The 26,220-nt window shown below is 38.7% G+C and overlaps 1 protein-coding gene across 2 annotated transcripts in view; it reads right to left on the bottom strand.

Annotated features, from left to right (window-relative positions):
* Window positions 1-231: 231 nt before the first annotated feature.
* The window catches only part of SHC3 (SHC adaptor protein 3), a 51,057-nt gene continuing 25,068 nt past the window's right edge, over window positions 232-26,220 (bottom strand). Inside the window, exons 3-13 of one of the 2 annotated variants that reach the window (XM_054004248.1) lie at window positions 23,450-23,513; window positions 20,712-20,831; window positions 17,477-17,530; window positions 13,219-13,270; window positions 9,125-9,251; window positions 7,921-8,078; window positions 7,280-7,294; window positions 6,843-6,920; window positions 5,779-5,973; window positions 3,383-3,678; window positions 232-459 (exon numbers count right to left, since the gene is read on the bottom strand). In XM_054004248.1, the coding sequence (XP_053860223.1) occupies window positions 331-459; window positions 3,383-3,678; window positions 5,779-5,973; window positions 6,843-6,920; window positions 7,280-7,294; window positions 7,921-8,078; window positions 9,125-9,251; window positions 13,219-13,270; window positions 17,477-17,530; window positions 20,712-20,831; window positions 23,450-23,513 (1,288 nt within the window). In that variant the 3' untranslated portion in view covers window positions 232-330. Of the gene's footprint in view, window positions 460-3,382; window positions 3,679-5,778; window positions 5,974-6,842; window positions 6,940-7,279; window positions 7,295-7,920; window positions 8,079-9,124; window positions 9,252-13,218; window positions 13,271-17,476; window positions 17,531-20,711; window positions 20,832-23,449; window positions 23,514-26,220 lie in introns of both variants that reach the window. The other variant, XM_054004247.1, reaches the window with a different exon arrangement.

Genomic DNA, 26,220 nt, shown 5'->3' with positions numbered 1-26,220 from the left:
TTATACTGTCAACAGACTGACTTGAAAAATATAAATATATACTGTATTTATATATATGTGTATATACACTATCAACATTCACATTAGAGAATCTGAACAATTTTGTTGAAATTACTGTTAAGAAAGTCTTTTGATGTGATTTCATGTCACATAAAGCATTGAAAGTGTTCGAGTGGACCATATGAAATGGGGCTTCTTAAACTTAAATAAAACATACTTGTGAAATGTATGTGAATATATGGGCGTTTTTAATGTACATTTTCTTTTCAGATCTACAATTTCTACCAGTTATAGCTTTCAAATTGCAATAACTAAAAGAGTTATCTGGAGTCAGTGTTTTCTTTCAGCAGGCTGTTGCAGGCAGAGTTCACTCACTGAAGAAACTATAGGCAAATTATTCTCAAGGTGATAGTTGATGAGATGACTTATGCTGTCAAAGACACGATCTTTTGTACGAACCTTCAAAAAAAGGATGCAAGAAGATAGATTAAAGAGTAAGCTACTTTCCCCCTTAACACTAAAATTGTCTAAGAATAAAATGACAAAATCATATTTTAGAAACTGGTCCCTCTTCCATCAAAATTGGTGGAAATTTGGTGCTTATCCAGTGTGGCTTCTGTTTTCTCCTCCCTCTACTTTCACTGAATAGATATTTTGCATGCAATTCCATGGACCAGCCTACTCTTATTACTCTTTCTGAATAGGTCTGCTTGAAAGTATCTGTTCATGATTCTGTTTCACTGTAAGTCAGATTTTTCTTCTTCAAAGGATCACCTACTTCTTTGAGGTGTTTGCATCTTTTTAATTGAAAGACCTATCATGCCAGATATGTCAGAAAACAGCTTTGTACACCTCAGCATTTTTGTGTTTTTCTTCTTCCACTACTCAAAAATTACCTTCCTAGAAAGTGATCCATCCACCATATGTGCTTAGCTTGGGTTTGTCCCATGCTGCACAATATATGTGCAGCATATATATGCTGTGCCTTTGGAAGTGAAACACTTCAGGGCAGGAAAAATAATTTTTCTAGTCCACATGCCAGCCCTCTGTAGCAGCATCCTACTGGTATACAATATTCCACCCATGATAGGAGGAAACAGTCAAAATTATGAGAATCCAAAAACTAATCTATATTACAAAGCAATCTTTAATTATTTAGCCACATGTTCACAAAACATTTCCTTCCTATGTTTTGAATGAGTTAGACATACAACTGCTACAGGCAGAGTACAGATCCACCTCAGGCAAGCATGTTGCACTAAAATTTTGTATAGGGCTGGCTCAACACTGCCTCAAGCAAACGCCTGTGAACACTCCTCTGAGTAAGAAATGTTGTCTATTTTCCTTGATCTAGTCTCAGGAAGAGAGAACAACTTGTGTTAAAACTTTCCAAAGTCATCTTATGCTGTGGTGGACACTTCTGAAATAATTCACTTTCAACATTAAGTTCTGTAAAAATTGCTAGAAGCTTAACACAGTATTTCACAGGAAAAAAAAAAAGGATACAACTTGGATGCTTTCTGGTCAGTCTGCATGTAGTTATATCACTGAAGGAAACTAAAAGACTCTTCCAATTTCTGAAGCATTCTGCTTTGTCACTGCTCTAAAATTAAATTTTATTTTCAAAATGAAAAGATAACTTTACCTATCTGTATTCTGAGATATTCTTACCAAATGTTAGACACTCTACCATCACCAGAGATCTAATTCTAAATGTAGAAAAATCCTGCAGTCCTCCATTTTAAGTATCCATTATCTGAACGAAGGATCTCTTTTTCCTTTTTTTACTTTTTTGTTAGCTGGATGACAGCAGAAGCAACTGGACAGTTAACTCTGCTCTGAGAATACACCCTTAAGACCTGTTACATGTCACTGGGTACTGTGTGTGAAATTAATTTTCAGGCAACATTTGTGTGAATCAGTCTTCAAGAACAATCCTGCTGAGACCATGCAGATGAAATGCAAGTGTGCACTGGCACACTCCGGCAGCTGGCCGCAGCCTGGCATTTTATTGATGATTCTCCACTTTGACAAGTTGCAAATAGGGCTGCTCAGAAGCTGTGTCAAGATCCTACAAATCATACAGACAGCACAGCTGTCTGTAACTAACCACAGTTGCATAAAATCATTGTTCTGGAACAGTGCCTCCTGAGCCAGGCATCTCAGAGCCATTTGGGCCATGATGACACAAGCAGGCTGAGGGAAGGATAGGTGCAGATTACAAGCAGGTTCCTAACTAAGGAGGCCAGCAAATTAGAGATGCACTAGAGGCAGAGCAGCAAAGATGAGGGAGCCCCTCCAACCTGTACAGGAAAAAAATGCCCTGGAAATCATCACAGGACCTGAGTATTCCATGCCAGTCAGCACTACAGCAGAGCTCCCTGTGGGACACAGCTTTCCTGCACTTGACAGGTCGCACAGCAGTATTTCCCATGCAGTAGCCTGTAACAGTTATTTGTGGGTTCATGAGGAAAAGAGAATTAGGCTACCTTGTTGTAGGAGTCACAAAACTATTGGCAAATTTTAGCAAAGGAGGCTGCCCCACAAGAGGCATAAAGCCACTCCCCTGGGCTGGTGTACCCATCAAACCCAGGACCAGGCAGCTGGGACCTCAAAAGTGCAAAATCATTCTTTGACTGGCCTCATGTGGCAAATGTAACTAATTGCAACAAGTACCATGGACACTCCTCACCCCTGCAATATGCACTGTGCAGGACTGATGCAATTCTGCCACAGCTTTCTCAGCTCAGATGCCAACAGGCCAACTCCTTCTCGCTTACCTTGGGGCTGGTTATCTAAAGTTGTCCTTTATAGAGGAAAAGGAGTTGCCTACTTGCAGCTACCAGGAACTAAGAATAAAACTCATGAAAATGATTTCAGTCTCTCTGAAGAGCTTACGCCTCCACAGAAGCAGGACAGGACAGCTACAGAAAACTAGAGCTTCCTTGTCCCCTTTACCCTGCTGTGAGGAAGGTCCCTTCATCAGCTGAGGGAGTCTTTGTGCAGCAAAGAAATGGAACAGGCTTACCCCAGTTCTCTCCTGGGCACATGCAGGAAGACACTGAGGGCCTGGTCCATACCTCCTTCCTATAGCAAGAATGCTGAAGTGGCTTAGCTGCACTTTTGACCAAGACTGCACAGCAGTGGTCAAAGTGTGAACTTACTGGGGAATCAGGTCCCTAAGGCTCCCTGCAACGTGCAGAAACCATGTGCTAGGTCTTCTGCTAGGCATCAGGGAAAGAATTAGAGATGTGATGGCACATCAGAGATATGAGGTGGTGCTTATGATAAGATGTGAATAAGCTGTAAAGAAGATTAAAGGCATCTAGAGAAAATGAGTAGAGTCAGAAACCTCATCTATTAGTGAGGAGTCAGTGCTTACAGTTCCTTCTGGGTCCACCAAAAGAAGATGCTTGGCTTGTCCTTTGTGCATGCCTGTCAGCACATAGGAACCAGGATTCGTGGTACTCTTCCTCACAAGGAAATCTCCACATTTCTTTAATAGCTGTTCTGCTTCTTTCCTGCTCATCTCTCCTTGATACCATGGCTCTGTACTCAGGTCTTCAGCTTCAGTCCGCACAGCTACTCTGGATAAAGGAGGACTGGTGCACTCCATGGAGGTGGATTTCTTCAACACAGCTTCAGATGTTTGATTCTTGAGAGCATCTTCAAAAGGTTCTTGTTATGGAAATAGAAACAAGAGCAGGATCATTCAGAGGTAAATCATGTAGCCAAATGGTGATTTTCTGGTCATTTTAAACTAGATTTATTTTTCATTAGAACTACTTCTCTTTATGAAAAAAAATAAGGGAAGATACACTAATAGACTTACTGATTTATATAATATATTAAGACTGAGGAGTGTAATGTGTTTAAAATGTATGTTATGCACAGAATGATACTGATTAAAATCAGACTGAACCTTGGCAGGATCTTTTGAAAGGTACTGGTTTATTTCAGTAGTGGCTATTGTCAACGGCTGTATTTATATGATCTGGTACCCGGCAAATCTTTCCTTCAGTCTTTCTAGGTATGTCAGACAGTTTAATTTCAAATAAATTGCATAATAGGGGTACCTAATGTCATTATACTCATATCTGGTCTTTGTTCAAAGAACTTATTCATTTAAAAATTATCCATTACTGAGTCTCCAGCCCAAGGCTATGTCTAGTAGGGAACATTCACCCTCACCACTCAACCTACTCCCTACCCTCCATCTAGGAAGAGAACTTCACAAAACAGACACAGGTTTACACATTTAACACCATTTACCTAGTTAAAATCAGCCTTAGAGAAGCATATTTTAAACCTCAGCTAAGTCCTGAACTCAGTGCAATTGTAGATCTGAGTGGAAAGAAGCGTCATTATGGATCCCAACAGTCTTACAGAAATAGCAAAGAGGGTGCATAGGGTGCTTTGTTACATGTCGTACTGACCTCTTGGAAGTCATTTGCTCTAGCAAATCCTTCATCTGGCCCACCAGTACATATCAAAAAGAAATGTTGTTCTGTGCCCCTAGGCTTACAAAAGGACATCTGGAGAGCAGCACAGTGAAGTGATACACCTCTATTTTGCATCATCATTGCATCTATTGCATCATCATTTTTCTGATGCAAGGAGTACAAAGCCCTGTTTGCATGGGGCCAGAGCGGCTAGTTTGGGTCATATGTCTTCACTAAACCACAGTCTGCACAAAGTCCAACATATGTTTATCTCAACAAATCACTATCTTAGGGCTAATTGGCACATTTTCTAATACTACTTTTCTCTGATGTTCTAATGGCTGATAACAGTTAATGTCCCTGGTTTCAAACAGCAGATTTTTCTCCTTTCAGATCTATATTCACAGATAGATACTCTCTCAACTTTCTTCCCTCCTTCTTTCTTTCAATTGAACATCTCACTAAGCTGTGGAAATAGAGCCATATCTCAGCAAAATCATGCCAGGAACATGGTTTTTTCCTATACTAAGGTAACAGTAATGTAGATACTTTATTTTACAAATAATTTTTTAGGCACCTACTGCTTTGTCTCACTGCCTTTTAATTATACGAATTGGATTAAATAAAGCATGGATAAGCAATTTATTGAGGTAAAAAGAGTAAAAAAACCCAAGAACATTTTCTGTGCATCAAATGCTTTCACTATTTCTTCACTTTATGTATCTTCTCAAGGCTGAAAACAATGTGTATTAGTAGCACCAATACCAAACTATGGTTGATGCTTAAGCTGTGGTTTTGCAGCTATGGTGATGATTCTGATCTAGGAGAAGCTGCCTTCGAAGTTGGAAGAGATAGGAAAATAGGCCTACCCAGAATAAGAGATAAGTCAGTACTTTAATTTCCATGCTAGAAATTCAATATGCATTGACTTCCTCATAACATACTCAGAGGACAGACTGAAGACAATTCTCCATCCATCCATATCTTCACCCTCCTTTACCTTCCTGTATGGCAAGCTTCCTGATTAATTTTTCTTCTGACATAATTGCCTGTGATGTTAGGGATAACATGGACTGCAACTAACCTTAATACAGATGTTATAGAGACTAGCTCCAAGTCTTCAGCCACTCTTATTTTAGTTCAGTCCAATATGAAACCACACTGGATATTAAAATTCACCATAATTACACCAGGAACACTAAATTTTGAAAACTGAAAAAATTTTTTTTTTTTTTTTTTTTTTTTTTTTTTTTTTTTTTTTTTTTTTAATACAGAACTAATGCACAAACATATTTGGTCACTTATTAGAAAGAAAGTGAATAGGAAGGGAACTCACTCATGTCAAACAGATCCTTTCCTGGGCTGCTTGCTTCAGCATCCTCTGCTGTTCCACTGAAGGTACTTTCAGCATCTGCCTGAAGTACCAATAGATCTTCCCTATTTATATGCTGGGTGTTTACATATACTGGCAGCTCTCCTGTTGGTGCTATTTCTGATTTATCTTCTGACATACTACAAATATCCAGAGATCCTAGAAAAGTCAAGACTTTTTTGGTGTAATCGACAGAACAGTGTTGACCAATTATCATCACACCACATCACAATAAGTTTAAAATTTCCTGGACTGGGAGATGTAAAGTAAATAGTTGTTGGATCTAATAGAAAAAGTGTTAATTAATGGATACAGAACTGTGTTTCAATGAGGGTATGGTGGGGCTATTTCCCAGGAGGAAAGGAAATCTTTGTAAATAAAGATTGTAAATTTCAAAAATTATATTCTGTTGGGGAGTCATGAGAGGAGCAGAAGGTTTAAAATCCTCAAATGTGTACAGATTAACAATAGAAAATATATTCTGGCATTTGAATAAAAGTGTCCCTAGAAACACAGTAAAGTTATCACATAAAGCTGGATGGGGTGAAATTTTTATATGTGTTTTGAAATTACTTGAAATTCAAAGACAACAAAAGGAACATTATACACTATTTGCTATTTGTTGAGTAGAGAACATTGCTTCACATTTCGAATGAAACTTCTCACTTTAAGCTTTTAATTTGAAAATTCTATTTTGCATACCCTAGTGGGTCACATTTTCAGAACAGATCATGCAGCAATCCCTTAAATATCATGGGGTTTTAAGAAATAGAAAGTTAGAAAGCTGAAAGTCTGGGTAACTATTTATTAGCTGCTCTGCAGAAGAAAATATTTCATGGAGGTGTGCATTTAATAATTTATCTAGAGGTAATTATCAAATGCTTTTCACTGGTATCAACACTAAAACTCAAAGGGAACCTATCAACCAAGTTCCATTCACTGCCTTAAGACTTTGAGGTACCAGACTTTCACATGCTTTGCCCTTCAAGATCACCTGCAATATTACAGCTAAAAGTAGCAAAACTCACCTTGTTTAACATGCTCGTGATGCCATTCTTCACTGAATTTTTCTCCTAAGTGATGGCTCTGATAATAAATTTGCTCTCCTCCCATTCTTGATGCAGACTAGAATGGACATATGTGCAAGGAATTTTTAAATTGCCTTTAAAATGCTCAGACACATTACAAGTGGCTCTGCCAATTTCCTTGGCTGTATTTTGTGTACTCTCACTCTTTCTTTCCAATTCATCATAATTTCAGAATATATATATCCCAAATGCATTTGTTTAAGAGTAAGATATTACCAGTGACCTTCAGGCATTCTTCCCTGGTTTCTGCTTTTAGTGACCCCCATGATACCAAATGATGCATCATTTCTTTAGTTTGTACTCACATAGCAAGTCTTGACAACCTGTTACTGGGAAAAGTGGGAAACACACATGGGATCAGAAGACAGCCCCAGCACTCTTCACACCATAAGCTGAAAGATTTCACTTTGGTACCAGGGGATGCACTTGGGCACTGAGGGAAGGATGTTGGCTACAGACAGGACCCCTCTGGATTCAAGCAAAGTTATGCTGGATCTGAAAACACCTCTTAGGAAGCTACACTGATACTGCAGTCAAATTTTCGACAGTAGTGCTGGTAGAAATATTCGAGCTGACCTTAGTGCAACATGAGGTGGAAAATCTACCTAGGAACCTGGCTGAATACTGATCACTCCCAAGTCATTAACATAATGAACTGTTAGTTATGGCTGCACTAGACTGTTTGAATGATTCTGCATTAAATCATTCCCAGTAATCTCTATCTGATGCTCTATCTGATACTCTCTGAAGCAGACATGGTTTCTGCAAATGTAGTAGCCCCCAGTGAATTTCTGTTCCTTGAGCCCAGTTAATCTTTTAATACCATGAGGATTTGGGCTTCTTTAATTTGTTCTGAACCTGCCTAACCTACCTCTGCAATCTGCAATAGCCATTTAGATGGAAACTGGCCACATAGGAAGGGCTGTGAATTATAGACAGTCCCAAGGTATCCACCATAAAACACATGTCTTTTAAAAATTTTGGATAAATTAGCAGGAGAGTAGAAATTAAATTATACTGACCTGAGCTGTGTCTGCAGCAGTGGGAAGCCTTGTTTTGAGCCTGGCATCAAGGAATCCGCCAGGGGGAGGTATTTTATTTGGGATGTTGTTGTAATAGGGATGCTCTGTTGCCTCGTTATCTTCCCCTGTCCACGGGTCTTCAAAACTCTGCATCCTATAAGGAAGAGAGTGCTTTCTTTTGCCTCTTGCTTGTAATGCACTTACAGACACCTTCAGCAGGTTAAGACTGCCTGCCAGGGGATCACTACTGCATATTGTATGGACACTTCAGCTACCACTGTAAGTTAGGAAGCAGTGATGGATCATGTGGCAAATCTTCTCTGTTTAGACAAACTGACATAAACCTCCTTTGTGATGGACCAAATTCTTTATACTGAGAAGAGTATGCTTGAACTTGGCTTTAAAGACCATTATAAACTGCATTAACAAACAACTTTATCTAACCTTAAAATAGCACTTTTAGTGTTATGACTTGATTGATTGACTAGTCTCTGTCTTTAGTTATGACCGCTCTATCACCAGTGTAATTCTGCAAGAACCTCACAAAGTCAAGAGATGTGAATATAGCATGCTTCCAGATTAGGATAGTAGCATTGTATATTCCCTATATACCAGTTTTTGCTCTTATATAAGAGATTACAGAGGGTAAAAGTTCACTAGGGTTTCTAGTAATGCTACTAAGCACACAGAAATCCATGTCTCTAAAGAAAACAGAATGCTATGTCCCAGCCTTTTGAATATATACAAGGAGAGTTTGTATCCTCCAGATATCAGTGCAGTCAAACCTCCCTGCAATACATCACATTCCTAGAAACATCACCCTAATATAAGAAATACTGAAATATCATTAGTCATTTTGGAATCCCAGCAGTCTGACCTATTCCATATACACTGATACAGCTGCTGTGACAGTAATGAGGAAATGCCACAAATAACAACCATTCTTGGCCATCCATCTCTGCCTACTAACTACGGCACAAAACGCACAAACATTTTAACATCATTGTAAAATCCATATTTAGCCTATCTCAAACTGACTACTTCTTTCATGTTCATTAGGTAAACACTGTTTCGCTGATACAGCAGAAATCCTTTTTAAGTATTCAAGTCCTGTCTGTGCCCAGCAACACTGTCCACATTTTATCAAGTAAGTTGAAAGCTAAAGAAGGTCCTTTAGCTGCCTTCTGCAATTGCACTTACCTATCAGATAAAGTAGGTGTCTTAGAGGGGCATTGCAAGTACTGCTTAAATCGAAGCTCGAACGCTTGCCCTATGGTGCTGATGACATCCTGGGCCAGGCCATCACAGCATTCCAGTATATGACAAGCTAAATGAAAAAGATTGACACAAGCTAAATGAAAAAGATTGACACATGCAAATCACTGTTTATGTCATGGTGGGATGCAATGACCTATGACAAAACACCTACACGTCAAGCTTAGTTGTTCTATTACTGATGTGCTCATTTCAGTAAAACCCAATTCTCATACAGTGTATTTCAGGCAACCACAACTTTTTAAAGGTTACATAAAATTGGACTGATGTGCAACTGCAATAGACAAGGTCACAAATCTGTTCCACTATTTTAATGAGTCCATGAACAGAAAAAAACCTCATAAAATTTCACTTATTATTACCCGAATGCAATAGATTATGTAGGAATTCTAAGCTTTAAATTGAAATAACAAAAATATTAATAGATGCTAATAACAGCAAAAGCTTTGTTTGTTTTTCTCAGTTTAATTACTTCACTTTTATGTCTAATCACCCCAAGCTGCTCTCTTTTCCCACATTACAGTCTGAGGGAGGAGCAGTGTCCACAAGATACTTCCTAGATTATGAGCCCTGATCTTATTCCAGGAATATGGAGGTTGTTACCTTCTCCTGCTTGTTTGCATGGAGAGACTCCCAGCAAACTATGGGGCTGCTGAGGAGTGCAGAGCCAGCAACCTGATTAGCTCCAGCATTTCCCCATGTGCAACTTCTCTACACCCACTGTGGCAGGACAGCAACACAAGCTGTCTTCTTATAAAGACTGAGAAGCCTTTATCAGCTGTCTAAGCAGAAACTTCTGTCCTGGTTTTAAATCAGAGAATGGCTTGGAGGTCTCATCATATGTGAAAACACAAAGAGGTGAACTTGTGAAGAGCTTACTCAACATTGCAGCAGCACAGATGGGTGCTAAGAGGTGGAAGCTAAAGATCTCAGTGAACAACATCACAGTGATATACAGAGAAGCCCAGGTGAATTAATCTTTCATACTCAGAGCTGGACAAACATATTGTCTACTGGCTATAGTCTGGATTTCAAACTGGTTCTTTTCCAAGTCCTGTCACAGAAAAGTGTGTTCATGCTTAAAGTTACTGATTTGTTCACCTCTGACTGCTTTAATAACCTGAATATAAACTCTTCAGCTGAAAAACTGCATTTTAGTACATGCCCAGTGTCCAACTCACTGGAACCAAGTGTATTGGATGCCAGTGTCCTATAAATGAGGGTTGATTGTGACAATTAGTTAAAGTAATACAAGGGGACTATGTAGATTTATTTTATGGTTTATGACTTTAGTTTATGGTTTATGACTTTTTCAGAGGCTGAAATATTGGATAGACTTCTGAAGAGGCCAAATAAAGGGCCAAGAAACCTGAACTTGTGCTAGTATGGAATGTCTGCTGTCTCTTCTACAGCAGCAGCAGCAGCACATCATTCAGCATGAGAGGGCACCAGTCACAGTGCCAAACAGATACAGTGGTGTTCTCTTCTCACCTTAGAGCATCTGCTGTGCCAACCAGCAAGCTGAAATGCCTTGTCCAGGGAAAATGCCCCTAGCTACATGTTGAAAGTGGATTCAGCAGACAAAAACAGGACCTCTATTTTTCCAAAGACAGAGGCAGACATCCCTGACTAGCAGTGAGGTGTTTGTTTTTTTATGCCCTCTGCAACACTGCTATTGGCATTGAACAATCAGCCCCCATGGAAGGTGCACATTTATCTCTGAAAACATGGATCAAAAGTAGTTAGGCCAAACAAAGCTAAAATGTTTGCACTCTATAACTAGAGTGCGAATTTAAGGAGGCGATATCGCTCACTGCTAAATCTTTCTGGAGCTGAAATGAAACATGAGTCATTAAGTAGTTTCAGTAGGTGACATAATGAGTAACCTGTTTCCTTGGATACGTGAATGGACTTTCAGCAGGTAGAAGATATGCTCCTTATAAAAGGATGAGAAGGTTTGGCTCACACAGAGATGATTTCTTGTGAATGTTACAGCAGAAAATAGACAGCCTTGAGCTTGCTAGATCTGGAATGCAAAGCACGAAGACAGCTTTTCCATCCTTGTGAAGAAATGAGTCTAATATGCAAGCTATACTACAGCATTGGTGGTAGGGTAGCATCAGTAACAGCAGCAGTGACATTTTTGCTAGATACAGATGTAAAGACAAATTCCCTTTTAAAGTAATTTGCAAACAACACAAAGAATGACAGAACGGCAAGTGATGGTGAAAGATGGCAATTCAGGTCCCTTGGTAGATTAGACCCTTTTAAAGAATGTGTTTTAATACAGGTGACATACAAAGACACTGATCTGCAAACCACTGAGGTATACAGATGAGTGGGGAAAGCACCCATGGGAAAGCCATAATGCTGAAGGCTTAAAGATCACAGCGTGAAAGAATTTCACATGAGGTAACAGTGCTCCACTGCAGCAAAAAGGACTTAGAAGGAACCAGCTGACGAAGAGGACAAAAGGAAGGAAAAATAGGAAGGTGCCTTCTAAGCTATAGTGGCAGTCCCTGTTATGCAGGTATCATATACCTTTTTAAAAGGAAAATGAAGGAAGGAGGTACAGAAATTATCTGAAGAATAGAGGATTTGCACTGCAGCTGGAATGCTACAACCAGTCAATCTTTTTATAAAGAAAACTAAGAAATTAGTTGACCTGAACAGACCAAAGGAAGACAACAGTATCAGGCACTCAGATGACTTCCCAGTCTAGGATATTCTAGCTCAACAAGGAACAGTCACAGGAAGCCAAGGATGTAAGATAGAAGGAACATAGTACAGGAAGAACATAGTGCAGAAGGGACATGACAGAAGACAGAGCACAGGGCTCCTTTAAACCCTACACAGCAAATATCTGGTCTACAGTGCTAGTCCCTACACTGACCTAGATCACTCAGAACAACTAAATCTTGGATTTAGCAGAAATGTACTGCTAAAGCAGGTGGGCTGGAAAGCAGCTCTGCACCATGCATTCCATAGTCTGACACTGGAGCCTCTCCAACAGGGGACACATGATGTAATAATGGAAAAAGCATTGCAAAGAACGGGACTATTCCATACTTCCCATTCCCTTTAGGTTTTCTAGGCATTTCACTTACATTCAGCATATTAATATGCTTAGTGCAGGTGTTATTTATGAGCTAATACCCTCAAGTCTGGACATCTCTGCACATGGACACAGCAGATTCTTTGGGTATCATTAAAGCTTACTACATATGGAAGCTACTGGGTCTATTGTGCCAATGGTAAGATGGGCAGCTGAGAGTTTAGAGGATTGGCATTTTGGAGTTAAAGTGTCTGAATTCTCCAGAAATCCTGTTGGAAGTACTTAATGTCATTTTGGGGGGGAGGGGGGACGGGACAGTCTGTTCTTCTCTCTCTATGATCTATGAATTGTAAATAGATTCTCAGGTACATTACAAAATACTTTGTATGTTGCATTAAGACTTAGTGAAAACAACTGACAAGCAGGTCCCTGTCCCTGACTGATTGCTACTAAAGCAATGCAGCCTTGAATAAAACTTTACTGAGAAAGAGAATTACAGCAAGCTGGCTGTAAAGCTAATTATTTGATAAAGAATCTGATTCTGCCAGGAAGACTTAGGCATGTACTGGGAAGACCTAACAGATACAGCTGCCTCATCAGATGACTTAATCAGAAGACTGCCTAGCTCTTGCACAGTGATTGGGTGTAGGTAACACTTGGCTGTTGCCTAGAAGCTCAACAGCCAAGTAAGGCAAGTTTGATTTAAGAGATTAAGAGAATCAAAGTGATATTTGGGTATGAACTAGTGGCAAGACCTATTTATTCCAAGAGAAACAAACTGCTACTTCTTATTGCTACACAATCTTTCCATGGCTCTGTCAAAGGCCATCCTTTGATTGGGTTACAGTCTACATTTATGTTTTTCAGGAGGGATGTAGGGCATGGGGTGGAATCTGACCTAAACCAGGAATAACTAGTGTTTCTCAAAGGAAAAACAGAAATAAGATAGATATTTATAACTTACCTCTACGATTAACAGGATCCTTAGCTACATATGCAATATAGTCTGAAGTATCCTGTCAAAAAATAAAGATACCAACAGTGAATGAAAAATATATTTGCATTGATTAAAGCAAAATATCACAGTCCAGAATATGTACAGTCGTGTGGGCAGAGCCCCAAATGACATATTTTGCTCTACAGATGCATACTACTTAAACCCCATATAAAAGTTTATGGCTTTTGGTACTCATGACAGCACTTTCCTTTTTCCAGAATGTGATCTAATCTTCTATCAATTAAACAAACTCAGTAGGATTTGGCCCAGGCCTCATATAGGAGGGAACAGAATTACAAGTCCTTATCTTCAAACTACCCAGAGATTTTGGTTTATAACATGAATAATCATCTGGTTCTGTGGCAGAAAGAGTGGGAGTAACAGTGCTGCTCTTCAGAAATACTGAGCAATGGCATTTATTCATGTGTGACAAGCAGGTGTTTACTGACTGCAGTGCCATATGGCACAGAGGTGCTCAGCCACTGCTTGGCTCTGACAAGCAGTATCCCTGCACACCCTCCCCCAGCCCTTAGGCTGCTCCCTGCCACACCTGTTGCCACGTGCCTGGTGAATTTTCTGGCAAGAGCACACAGATATCTCCTTGTGGGTTTTTTTCCCTTCCTCTCCTGCCACCCCTATGCTCCTGTGCACAAATGGTGCAGACTTCTATTATTACGCAGATGAAACAGAAACACCTATGTTTCTGGAAAACACTTAGGCTTGCTGATAAATCTGAAAAATGCCGTATTGCCTTGATGTAATCAGGAAGTCCTGGTTAGATCTGGTATTTCCTGACATGCCTGGCTAGTCAGGTATGCTAAACCCAAGGGGTATACAGGATACATTACAGCTGGCTGTGTAAATCTACCCAAAGCCTTTTCAGGTGACTGATCCAAGATCATTGCCAATTATGCCAAGATCTAATGTCATAATAAACATCAATCTTCAGTTAAAATATAGACTTCTTTATCATGGCTTTTTGTAGTGCAAGCACACACCACCACCAGCCACCCAAAACAAATCACTGTACTGAATGTCTACACAATTTCCTTCCTAAGGAGAGAGCAAGGTAAATGATGAACCACAGTCATGGGTTCTGGTGAAAGATGTGTAACCACGTCACATAATACATCATCAAAAGGCACTCAGACATAGTAGCAGTGAGGTTGGTCTGTTAAAAAAGCATAGCCTTACCATTTTGTCTCATAATTTCTTACACATCCTGTGGCACAGTGTCTGAACAGTGACTACAGTGGAAATAAGGAAGCATATCGACAAGTAAGGGGAAAACAAAGGTAACTATGTCTATAGTAGCAAATAATACAGAGCTCTTGTCTCACTGTACTAGTTTCTCACAGCATGCCCTGAAACTCTCTGAGGGACCAGCACATGTTTGGCATCGATCCCAAGAGACCACTACAAGGGAAGAGAGTGAATGTGTGGGTGCAAATTGCACTGTGCTATTTATTTCAGGGCCAGAAAGACTAGAAGATGGGCCACAAATCAATTTACTACTTCAGGCATAGCTAATGGATACATTTATGCCTGAGTAAATCATAGCTCTATCTCATAGCTAGCATGGGTGTGACAATCTGAAAACACCTACCCCTTATTTCATTTAAAGCTCTGAGATTCAAGCTGACTAAGACAAACCATTAAGGACCCAAGGTGAGCACATTTCAGTTGTGGCTAAGTTAGAAGACCCTCATCCAAAAGCTATACAGGACTTGGCTGATGCAGCAAAGTGATCCTTGACATTCAAGGACTGAAAATAAGTATGACTGAGCTTTAATTTTAAGCCTAAAGACATTGCATTGTGGTGTTAAAACTTGGAGAAACTGCTGAAACTGAAAGACTACTGTCTTCAGGGACCTCTGAGAGACCTGCCTTATTAGACTTTATGACATCCTCCACTCCAAAATTTCAGCAGGTATCTCCAAAAACAGATGTCTTCTCTGGCAGCCTGGAAACAGCCACCTGAAATTACTGTGGAGCAAAATTGTTTAGAGTATCATAGGAGGGGCTGAAGAGAGCTAAAGAGGATTGAGAACACAGCCTTGGAAGGGAAATAAAAATGGTTCTGAAATGGCATGTAAAAGGATTTGGTGTAGAGATTTTTAAGCTCCCATATTCTGACACAGCCAGAAACTGACTCACTGCAAAGGGGAATATTGCAAAAGTATATATTCAAGCCTTTCTCCAGGACTGTGGAACACTTCTTCAGGAGTTATATTTTGAATAATATAATTTATAGTAAGGGAGTGGGAAGAAGGTTGTAAACCTAACTGCTATGACAAATGGGAGGCAGATATCCAGAGCAGAAATGTTGACAGGATAAAGAAGTGAGAGTAATCTCACCTCCTAATAAACCAAACCCCAAAATAACTTCAAAATAAGGAAATCACTTCCTGAAGAAACATGGGCACATATCTAGCTTCCTAGGTCACTGTGGCCTTTCTCCAACCTGTTTAAAAGTCATATAAGGAGATAAATTTATGGTCTGGAAGCCAGAGATGCAGAGATGGTTGGCAGATGCAGTTTGGTGGTGGCAGTCCACTCCCAAGTAGATATCATTAAGGGCTGATGAAAGTTACGTCTAGATGGCTCTCTGATGAGTAGATAAAGCTGTGAGCTGTGAGCTAAATCACATCCTTGCATTTTGTCATCTTCTACATGCACCCAGGACAAAGGAACTAGCTGCTTTTTGAACAAGCTTTTGAGTTAAAATTGTTTTTTACTAGACCAGAGATAAGCTTGTAGATAAACATTAGATACTCATACCTACTTTCCTCCTCCCAACACCAGAATTAATTAATGCAGTAGTCTTATTGAGAACACAAATTCATAGTTTCACTGTACCTTGTAGGCTCCCTTGCACCATACAATTTTATTTCTCTGGCAGCTCACTGACTCAGTAGCAAGATTTTTATCTCTCTAAAACATTTGGATGAGCTTGTTTACTCTAAATCCAGAACTCTACTGCTGTTCCTCTCCTCTTTCCTGGTAAATCATTTCATCAGTGGGCAGTGTGAAATGGTGTTTCCAGGACCCAGCATTTGGGATGGCAGATGGGCAGCAAAGAATCTTCTTACGGAGGCAGGGAACTGTGCTAATCACTCCTCTGCCCACTTCAGGAATTGTTCATTTACAGCATCCATTGCAATCTGTTGTGTTTCCAAGCTGCTGTTGATCCATTTTTTGTTCCCCAAATTATTGTGATATTGTGTCCTTTTCCTTTCTGCAATTGTACTGAGCTCAGCAAAGCTGTACTAAGACTAGAATTTGTCTTTATGTTTTCTGACAAAAACATAATGAACAGAGAAAGCACCAAGCATCTTCACCTTAACAGAGTTGAACTGAGAGAATTATCTCACAAAGCAGGCTAGAAATTGCCTTACTTGTAGTACCTGACTGATATATGACACATAATCACATGGTGGAGAAAAAGGTGTTCATTCAATTAATCTAAGTTTAAAAGCTTTCAAACCTCAAAGAGGTGAACACTGTCACTAATTTATATATTTCCCCTTGCTTCCTGAGTGACAAATACTTTTGAAGCCCATTTATTAATATACCTTTGGATAAACAGGTTATAAAAATAAGGAAAAGCACATTAAGCAGGAATCTGCCCTTTGATCTAAATGAAAAAAAAAATTGCAGGTGTATTGAAAAGCTTTGCAAAATAGGAGAGAAAGATCTGTGCTTTTCCTGAAAGCCTCTCTTCAAGGTGCATGACTGTAGCAAATATACCTCTAGGCAGAATTTAGCACAGTCTTCTCAATTCACACTTATAGTTGAGAAGAAAAAAAAAAAAAAAGAAAAGCATACATAACTTTAAACACAATAAATGCTATAAATATAGCTGAAACATATTCTATTACTGTAAAAAGTGCAAGATAAATAACAGGATAAAAATCCATACAATGCCCATATAACTATTCTACATTACTCTGAAAAACAAAGCCCTGCTTATCAGTTACTATATGAATGCTTACAGCCCCTTGATACTTTTTGTTACTGTCATTCAAAGGGGAGGATCCATGAACACTTGTCAGCCATTCCCCTCAAAGAGAGCTTGATGGCAACAGTCAAGAAAAATTTATGAAAGAAGAAACAGGAGCTGTGGTGGTTGTATTTTTCTTTCAGTAAGATATGCTTTAAATTTTGTCACACGGCCCTCGTAAAGCAGTATCTATGTGGGAGAAGGCTTTACAGAAATGCTTACCGGATCACCTCCAGACGCAAAGGAGATAGATTGCATATGGTGATTTGCTATGATCTGTATGGATCAGAAAGAATAAGTGTGAGTCAGATGGGTTTCTTCTTACAGTTTCCAATTCTGATTTCTGGTTTTTGCTTGTATGTTGGTGAAAATCCAAAATCAAGATCAAAATTACCTACAAGGACTTCAAAGAGTAGCATGATAATATAAACAAACTTAAGGATAAATGATTCTATTCTGGTGTTCTTTAAAATGTATCAGGACACTGCAAGCTTGCTAAACGTACTCAGATCTCTACTAAATCATACATACCTGTCGGAGAGTGTCTTTGGAGAAATTTTAATCTGCTAAAACTCACTTTCTTTATTACAGATAATGATGAATGAAACAAAAGGTCCTATTCATCAAACCATTTTTCTGCTGATGCCACTCTGGTGAAATCAATGAAACCATGCCAACCTCTACACCAGCTAAGATTCCTAACACTGCATCCAACACCTACTGTGTCATTGTATGTTTCAAAAATCAACACGTTTACAATATGCAAACAGAATTTTGACTCTAGCTGCAGTGTAGCATTGTGGACAAATTCACAGGCACACTCCAGGGCATTTGAAATTCAAATTGCTTATGTACGATTTGAACTAATATGATATTTCTCTGGGAAAAGACAATTTGTCCTGAACCTCTAATAAAAGCAGAACATGTCTACTATTCTGAGAATCAACTTACAAAATCTTTTAATAACAAAAGTAACAACCAAGAAAGAAAAGGTCATTTAAAGGAAATTTTCACTTGATATTTGAGTCACAGAAGCCATGCCAATGAATTCTTCTGGCGTGGGACAGGCCACTGTTAAGTGCCTCAGAGCATCTGACAATAAGAATTAGGATCTTGATTCTTCACTTTGGAGAGGGAACCACATACGAAAAACCATTCTGGGAAAAACAAAATAGTCTAGAAAAGTATTCTCTGTGCTGTTTCCCCTAACCTGCTTCTAAAAGACCTGAACTATCAACTACCTTCCTTGGAAAGAAAAAAGTCTGACAGAAATTTTTCTGGATCTTGCTGCTTCACTAAGTCAGTAAGAGGTGACTACTATTTGTAGTGTTTCTTTTATGTAAAGAGCACTTCATTTTCACTAGCCCTGCTTGTCCCACAGCAGCCTCCAAATATGTGGTTAGTTTTTAAGTGTGCACTTGTGAATTAGTGTTCTGCTACTCAGCAGTGAGGATTTCCTTTTCTTTTTCCCCTTAAAGAAGTAACAATAGAATATGTAGTACATCTATACATTCTATATATACATATATATATATATACATATATATATATATATATACATATAGAATGTAGATTATCCTAACAATAGAACTGAATAGTGAAGTTCTGTTACACAATTTCATACTATCACTATCTTGACTTGTGCAAATAACCTAATCTTTTATTTCAGCATGCAAAGGAAAAATTATTTTGTACTGTCACTAAAGTAATTTTTCCCAAATTTTAAGGAAGCTGAAAAGTGCTTGAAACAATTAGTTCATGTCTAGCATCTTTTTTTAATTCCACAGCTGATTTAGTTTCAAGTAGGGGTATTCCCAAACTCACATCTACCAATATCAAAATACTGAAAAAAGATACAGCAAAGTATTAATGCCTTGCATTGCTTAAAATAAAACAATTCACTAATGTCAGCATACAGTTCAGAAACCTTTTAATCTACACCAACCTTCATTTTAAAGAAATAAGCAAAACAAAATCATGTGCCACTCATCCCTGCTTAATATGTTCACAGAGCAGTTTTGCAGGGGTACATGCAGTTGCTTTCCTTCTACCACAAGAGCCAACAACCCTGGCTTGTCTTTTTTTCCTTCTAGATCTGCTGGGAAAAAGACGCTATTACAGAAGTTTGCAGCCATCCTCCTGTGAGGGGCCTCAAAGGGTAAAGCTGCTAGGCCATGCTTATCTGCAAATCAAATCCTTGGCATGAACAAGAAACAGGGAGGCTGCAGCCAGACTAGGGATCTCTGAGAAACCAGACATTTCCCAGGGCTGCAGCACCCAGAAGTGTCTACTTCAAAAAGAATGATATAAGAGGAAGATGAACAGTTTTGTCAATTCAGAGAAAAGGCAAAACACGTAGAGGATGACTTTTTGAAATAAATGAGTTTAACTACATTTCTATCCTACTATTGGCTGATGACAAGCTGACTTTCAGGGTTTGGCACTTCCTTAATAGAGCTAATAAACATCAAGTTCTTATGCTTCTGACGGGGAGTAACTGTCCTTATGAAAAGCACTGCTGTGTATATTCTGTAGTAAGGCTGCAGACTACTGCAGCCAGTCATAGTCCTGCTCCCCCAGTCTCAGTGCTCACTGAAGAGGATTGTGATGCTTTCTAAATAAACATAAAAATGAAGATATACGAATGAAAACACAGTAACAAAAAGCAAGATTTTTAAGAAACGGTATATATATTATTTCTTATTTTTTAACCCTGAGGCCCCAAAGGAGAGTAGGAATTTTACTTTTTTTCTCTCTGTCTGTATCTGGGCAGAAAGTTGCATGCCCTAATGCAATATGTGTTTCACAGCAAATAGCACAGCAGTGACTACACATCTGTCCGCTTCCCTTTTATATATACCCTGAGCAAGGATTTTTCTCATTTCACACATCATTCACAAACCACTGTAGTGATTCCCCAAAGTCTGTACCTTCAGCACAGCAAAGAAGAAGAAATGAGCTACTTCAAAAAGGCTGCCTTGTCTCTCTAAAAGACTGGCCTTTCACTGCACTGCAAAATCCCTGAGGCTGTATTTTTGGCAGTGCCTTAGGAACAGTTTGCCCTTTAAGAATCTAAATGGGAAGAAAACAACAAAATTGGGGATGCACATTCAGTATTTTAGTTGTTGCTCCAAGCACACTCCTTTTATGACTCTGAAAGTTTGTCATTTTATTCAATAAGAACTCCCACAACCAGATAACGGTATTTCACATCACGGGTCTTTTAAGAGCCAAACCAATCTACCCAAAACATGACAAGAAGAAAATAATTTATTAAAGTTGTGTTGAATAGTGAAATAAGCTGACTTCTACTATGATTATATTTTGGATTCATTCATTTTATGACATTATTGAGGAATAATAACTTTGAACAACTGAGTATTTGGCAGACAGCAAATAATTGTTTAGCAGGCTGTTCATCAAAAGCCTCATAAGTTAATACAGAAGTTACACTCACCTGTTTTGTATCTGGATTCATTAGATTTAAGCTGCTGGTGGAGATATTCAACATTATGCTCATTCCTGCAAACTGAAGATTGCTCTTTCCCAAGATGCTAGAAAGGACTTTGCTTGGTGGCTGTGAGGAGGGGGGGAAAAAGCAGATTTTTGTTCTCTGATTTTTTTTTTTTTTGAATGACCTTCATTGTATGCAGGGTTAGTGGTGATCTTAGAGGCTTCTAAGAAGTTTATGACTTTTCAAAGATCATTTAATTGCAATAGCTGTTTTCCTCTGGAAATTATTGCTCATTTATACTATTACTATTACAACAACTACTACTACTACTACTATTAATAATAATAGTAATAATAATAGCCAAGAAATTCTTCATCTACTTTTGACCCCCCCCAAAAAAAAAAAAAAATAGGGGTTTTGTGAGACAGCACAAATGTCATTGTCACCAAGGGACCAAGTAAGGTAACTAAGGTGAATGCCTTCAGTCAGTATCTTAAAATGACAATGTGCTTGTTCTATAAAAATAGCTTCAACTCTTCGCTGTACATCTACTGACTGTTCTACCCCTTGCCACATGGAAAGTGGGACTCCAGTGATACTGATGGAATGCTCACAAAATGGGATACAGGGTATTATGGACTAGATGACCTCTAAAGGTCCCTTCCAACACCAACCATTCTATGACTTTGCTTGTAGACTTCAGAGTAGGTAAAAGCCAGATATAGACAAATAAAACCTCTTTATGCTGGGGTAAAATATGCATCTAAAGATTATCAGATCATAAGTCTAAAAATGTAATACAGGGGATGTAACAGTATTGATAACTTTTATAGGTATTTCAACAGCTCTCAGGAGGTATTTCAGCAATAGAAGTTATGCTGTCAAAGCAAAATTCATAAACTTTTCACCTTTGACCTTACGGGGAGCCACATAGCTGCATGAGAGCAGATGCATTCAAGTAAGCACAGCCTGTAAAAAATAAGGCTGCCCAGCAGTAACAGACCAAGCCCTTTAACTTGCTCTGCTTGCACTGGTGAATATTCATGCTAGTGATTAGGATATAAACACAAAATGACTGGAGACAGTGTTCTTCTGCCATTATGTTTGCACTTGTCCTAAGCTGCCTGCAAGCTTGGATGGTTTTGTTCCTAGTAGGATGGACACACTTGAGCTTCTGTAGTCCTGAAAGTTTACACAGATTCAATTGTATCTTCTTTCCCTTCTGTTTAACTGATTAAAAATACACTACTTACATACTGCTCCTATGTAACGTGCTGCACAATTTCAACCCTTTCAGAGCTAGTACTTAATTTACCTCTCTTTTGAACAAACTCTTTTGAATATTCTTGTATCTCCTCTTTCCTTAATCCTTCATGATTCCCGAGTCATGCCTAAGGATCACCTACCCACAGTGCAGGTAAAGTGTGAAAATTTGGCTTCAGGAAGCTACATGTCACCTTATCCAAATTGATCTGCCACTAGTGACAGAAACGTTATGAATGTAAAGAGCAGCAAAAGACACATCTTTGACATTTTTCTGAAATTCTGTTGCTCTTTTCAATAACTTATAAGTAACATTACTTTTAAAACCTGTAATACAGCAAAGTGTCTCACTAGGTGCTTGGAACTCTGTTTAACTTTCTCAACTACATTTTGTGTAATTTTGCTTTACAGGACGAAAGATATTTTTGTATTTACTTTCAAACTTAAAATGAAAAGCCAGAGAACCAAGAAATGCCAATGAGATAAATTTGGTGGAGGTAAAACCATAGCCTTAATTTCCGAGACAATTTCCAATTACACTGTGACACGTTGTCACATATGACTGATTTTACCAGGATATGATTCTCCATTGCAAGCAAGTGGAATTTCATTGTGTTCCTTTCTGCTGAGATTCTGCCTAGATGGTGGAGCAGCTGGGGAAGCAGGCAGACCTTTTCCTTCACCTGTGGATTCTCCCCCTGTGCCCAAGAACACACACAAGAACTATAATTAACTACTTTCTATGCTTCTTCCCTTAGAGATAGCATCACATCCCAACTTTGCTAGCAGGCCTCTGAAAGAGACTGTTGAGAGCCATCAGTGCAGAAGCTGAGCCAAGGCTTCCTCCTCTCCCTGTGTGAAGACTCTAATTCCCAGCACACAAATAAAAAATAAAAGCATGGTAGTAATGATGTCAGGTACACACTGGACTCACCATCAGCACTGGACACTGAAGCATTTATGGAAAAAGCAGAGGGGCAAAGGATCACCTCATATGCTCTTTCCATTTCCAGAAATCAGTGATTACCAAATTCTTTAAATGTCATCAGTATATCTATCTTTCAAGAATAAATCTAATCACTTTCAAAATTACATATGCTTTGGGCTTCTGCTGTATCTTCCAGCACCTATTTTCATAATTTACTCATGAATTTTATGAAAAGGCATCCCATTTGTTGGTTTTAACTTTTTCACCTGCAACCTGCAAAAAAAGAAAGTAAAGGAGGAGGTTTCTATGGAAGGAACATAAAGGCACAATCTTCATCCTAGATGTACTTATATTTCCAGATAAGCACAAAAGCAGATCCTGACCAAAAGGGCAAGTGACAACATACAGTGAGTAAAAACAGCCAATACTTTAAATGATCAATCATCTGCAATTCTCAAAGCTGCCTTAAAGTCACCTGCTTGCTGTGCCTGGTCTCCACTGTGTTGTACAGAGAAAATACAGTCAACTGTACTACAAGAAAAAAAAATACCTTTCGTTTCTTGAAGGCTCTTTTGGCACCAGGCATGGCTTCACAAACACGACTGATTGCTTCCCTGAAGAGACAGAAAAAGCTTTATGGCAAAAGAATGTGTGGGTTTCTTCATTACGCTTGAAATGCACTAGAGAGAACAGTTTCAACTATATTTCTGTGCACAAGTGAGGATAGTTAGTAGGTCAGTTAGCTTTCCTCTAAAAAGGAAAATGTTTCCTCACACTATTAAAAAGACCTTTTCTCACTGTAAATTAGAATATTGCTCATAATACCATCTTTCCAGTCTCACTTTTGTACATTGCTTAACACCTTCTTTAAAAAAATAGTGTTTCTTTTAATGTGAGAGTTAGAAAGCATAATTTTTTTTACTACTATACTATGCATTTTTCTAGTCAGAGCAAATCCACCAGGATTTAGATAGTATCAGAACCCTAAAATACTTTTGGTAATATGTACATTCTATACAGTACATGGGATGTACAACATTTTAATTTATACTATTTCAATACAGTCTGAGTAGTTTATTAGTGGCCTTACATTTATATTAGAGGGAAAATCATTGCCTGAAACAATTTTTTTTCAGATTTTAACATTGCTTCATTCTTCCCATCACACTCAGGTTGACTGAAAGAAATGTATGTCCAAAACTGATTTGAATCTTTACCCTTTCACAGAAGAGACATTCTACATCACAAAAACTCTTGAAATCATACTTCTCCAAACAAATCTTACAGTTCCTTTCAGTAATTTAGCAACTTATTATCTGAATGGTCGTCCTGGTCAGTGTTTAGAATTTGCTTCTGTACACACAGATACCTTCCCTCTGACCACTAAGTATAAGGCTTTATTAAGCTTGTCCCACTGCAAGACAGAATGATTTCACAGGAATGAGCAAAGGTGACTCCCAACCTTGTTTAGCTATTTTTTATATGTATTGAAATTAACAGCACATTATATTTAGAGCCAAAACTATGCAAATAACACATATTTTATGCAGAAACCACCAAAACTCAAAACCAAACCAAGTGACCAACCAAACAATCAACCAAAACAACCAAACCAGAAAACAAAAGAATGAGAAAAAATGAACTACAAGATAAAGAACAGACAAAATAATCAAAGCCTTGAAACATCATCTAGATAAAGACATAAATGATATTAACTTTATGCCATATGCTATATATTTCAATTACACACAGGATCAACAAGTGAGTCAGGAGAACAATGCCATACACGTATATCAGCATTCAACTTATAATGGCTCAGCAAATGTGATTGATTATATCAGGTGGTAATCGGTAACTGATATATAGTCATGCCTTGTGTGCTCTTAGCTAGGACCCAACTCAAAGTTGGAACCACCTAGAAGAATCACATTTTATTGGTCTGGGGAGATGGGTGGTTGGGGGAATGGAACACACCTTGAAACAGGTTTACAGTCCTGCCATTTTGAAGAAGTGTGAGATTTATAGCGAGAGACGGTTAAAAAATCTTTCAAGCACAGTCTTTTCTTCAGGTCTAGAGGAGAGGTAGTTTGTTCCATAACTTGTCCTATGCTTTTTTTTTCCCCCACCTACATCTGTTTAATAAAATTGTCTCACTACAAACCCTGCCTTGCATATGCACTCAGACCATTATAGCTACAACAATACCCCATATCACAGTTCAGCACCTGTATTTAGTTCCCACCTTCACAACATTTTTTCTACTCCAAACAAGTGTTTTAGTTAAAGAAATTACTAGATTTTCTTACAGAGCAAGTAAAAAGCAGTTCATTTAAAAGAACATGTCTGATGCATCTTAGAAATAAAGCACAGCAAGCATCACACAATGATCACCATAATACTGAGACAAGGGTTACTCCTGAAAATGTAACCAGGGAAAAGTAAATAGTACACGTCTCAAAAGAAAAATTCACCAAAAATGCTTTTGTTTGACTCAAGAAAAACAGGCAGACATCATCTTTTACGGAGTCATCCTCTCTGGCTACTGAGCTAAAACTTGTTGTTTCCCATCTATTTCTTCTGCTGAAGCAAATCCTTTGGAGGTAATAGAATGGGAAGTTCAGGCCAGTGGCAATCTCCAGCCCACTTCAGTCTTTCAGACCCATGCCTCTTGCTTCACCAGGTGTGTCTTAGCTTCCCAGGCATTTTGACTGCAAGTTGCTCTCACAGAGACATTATCAACACTTGTCATCTCTTTGCCTCTTCCAGTGATTCAACAGGTACATTGAGATACCTTGTAGGTTTTGCCTCTCACAGAAAGGACTTGGATTTCTAAGATATGTGCTTGAGGGATAAATTAGTCTGTAATTTCCTTTCTCTTCCTATTTGCCCCTGTCATCTTTTCTCTCTAGCGGCAGCATGGAACTTACAGAAAGACAAGGGGATTTTCAGGCCACTGCACTCAACAAAAAATGTGTGCAATCTTGTTATTTTTCTAGGGCAGGGTTGGATCTTGTAGCAGTTTTGCTGCTACGTCTCCTATCTGCCAGCAACCTGATAACTAGACATTGTGTGTTACTCAATAGATTCATCTGATTCAAGGACCTAGGATCAACCTCAAGGTGATCAAAACTGATACTTGAGATAGGAGAGGAAATAACTAGGTGAAAAGGCTGAAGCCCAGGGCAAAGTTTCACAAGGCAGCCTTGACTACTCCTTGCATGCCCCATCTTGGCAGAGCACAGAAGACTTAAAAAAAAAACAAACTAACAAACAAAAAAAAACCAACCAACCAAAAAAAAAAAAAAACCCAAAACAACCAAC

This window comes from Vidua macroura, chromosome Z (genome assembly GCF_024509145.1).
Source record: "Vidua macroura isolate BioBank_ID:100142 chromosome Z, ASM2450914v1, whole genome shotgun sequence".
Lineage (NCBI taxonomy): Eukaryota > Metazoa > Chordata > Aves > Passeriformes > Viduidae > Vidua > Vidua macroura.
The sequence above is the reverse complement of the archived record's forward strand: the minus strand, read 5'-3'. Positions and strand labels throughout refer to the sequence as shown.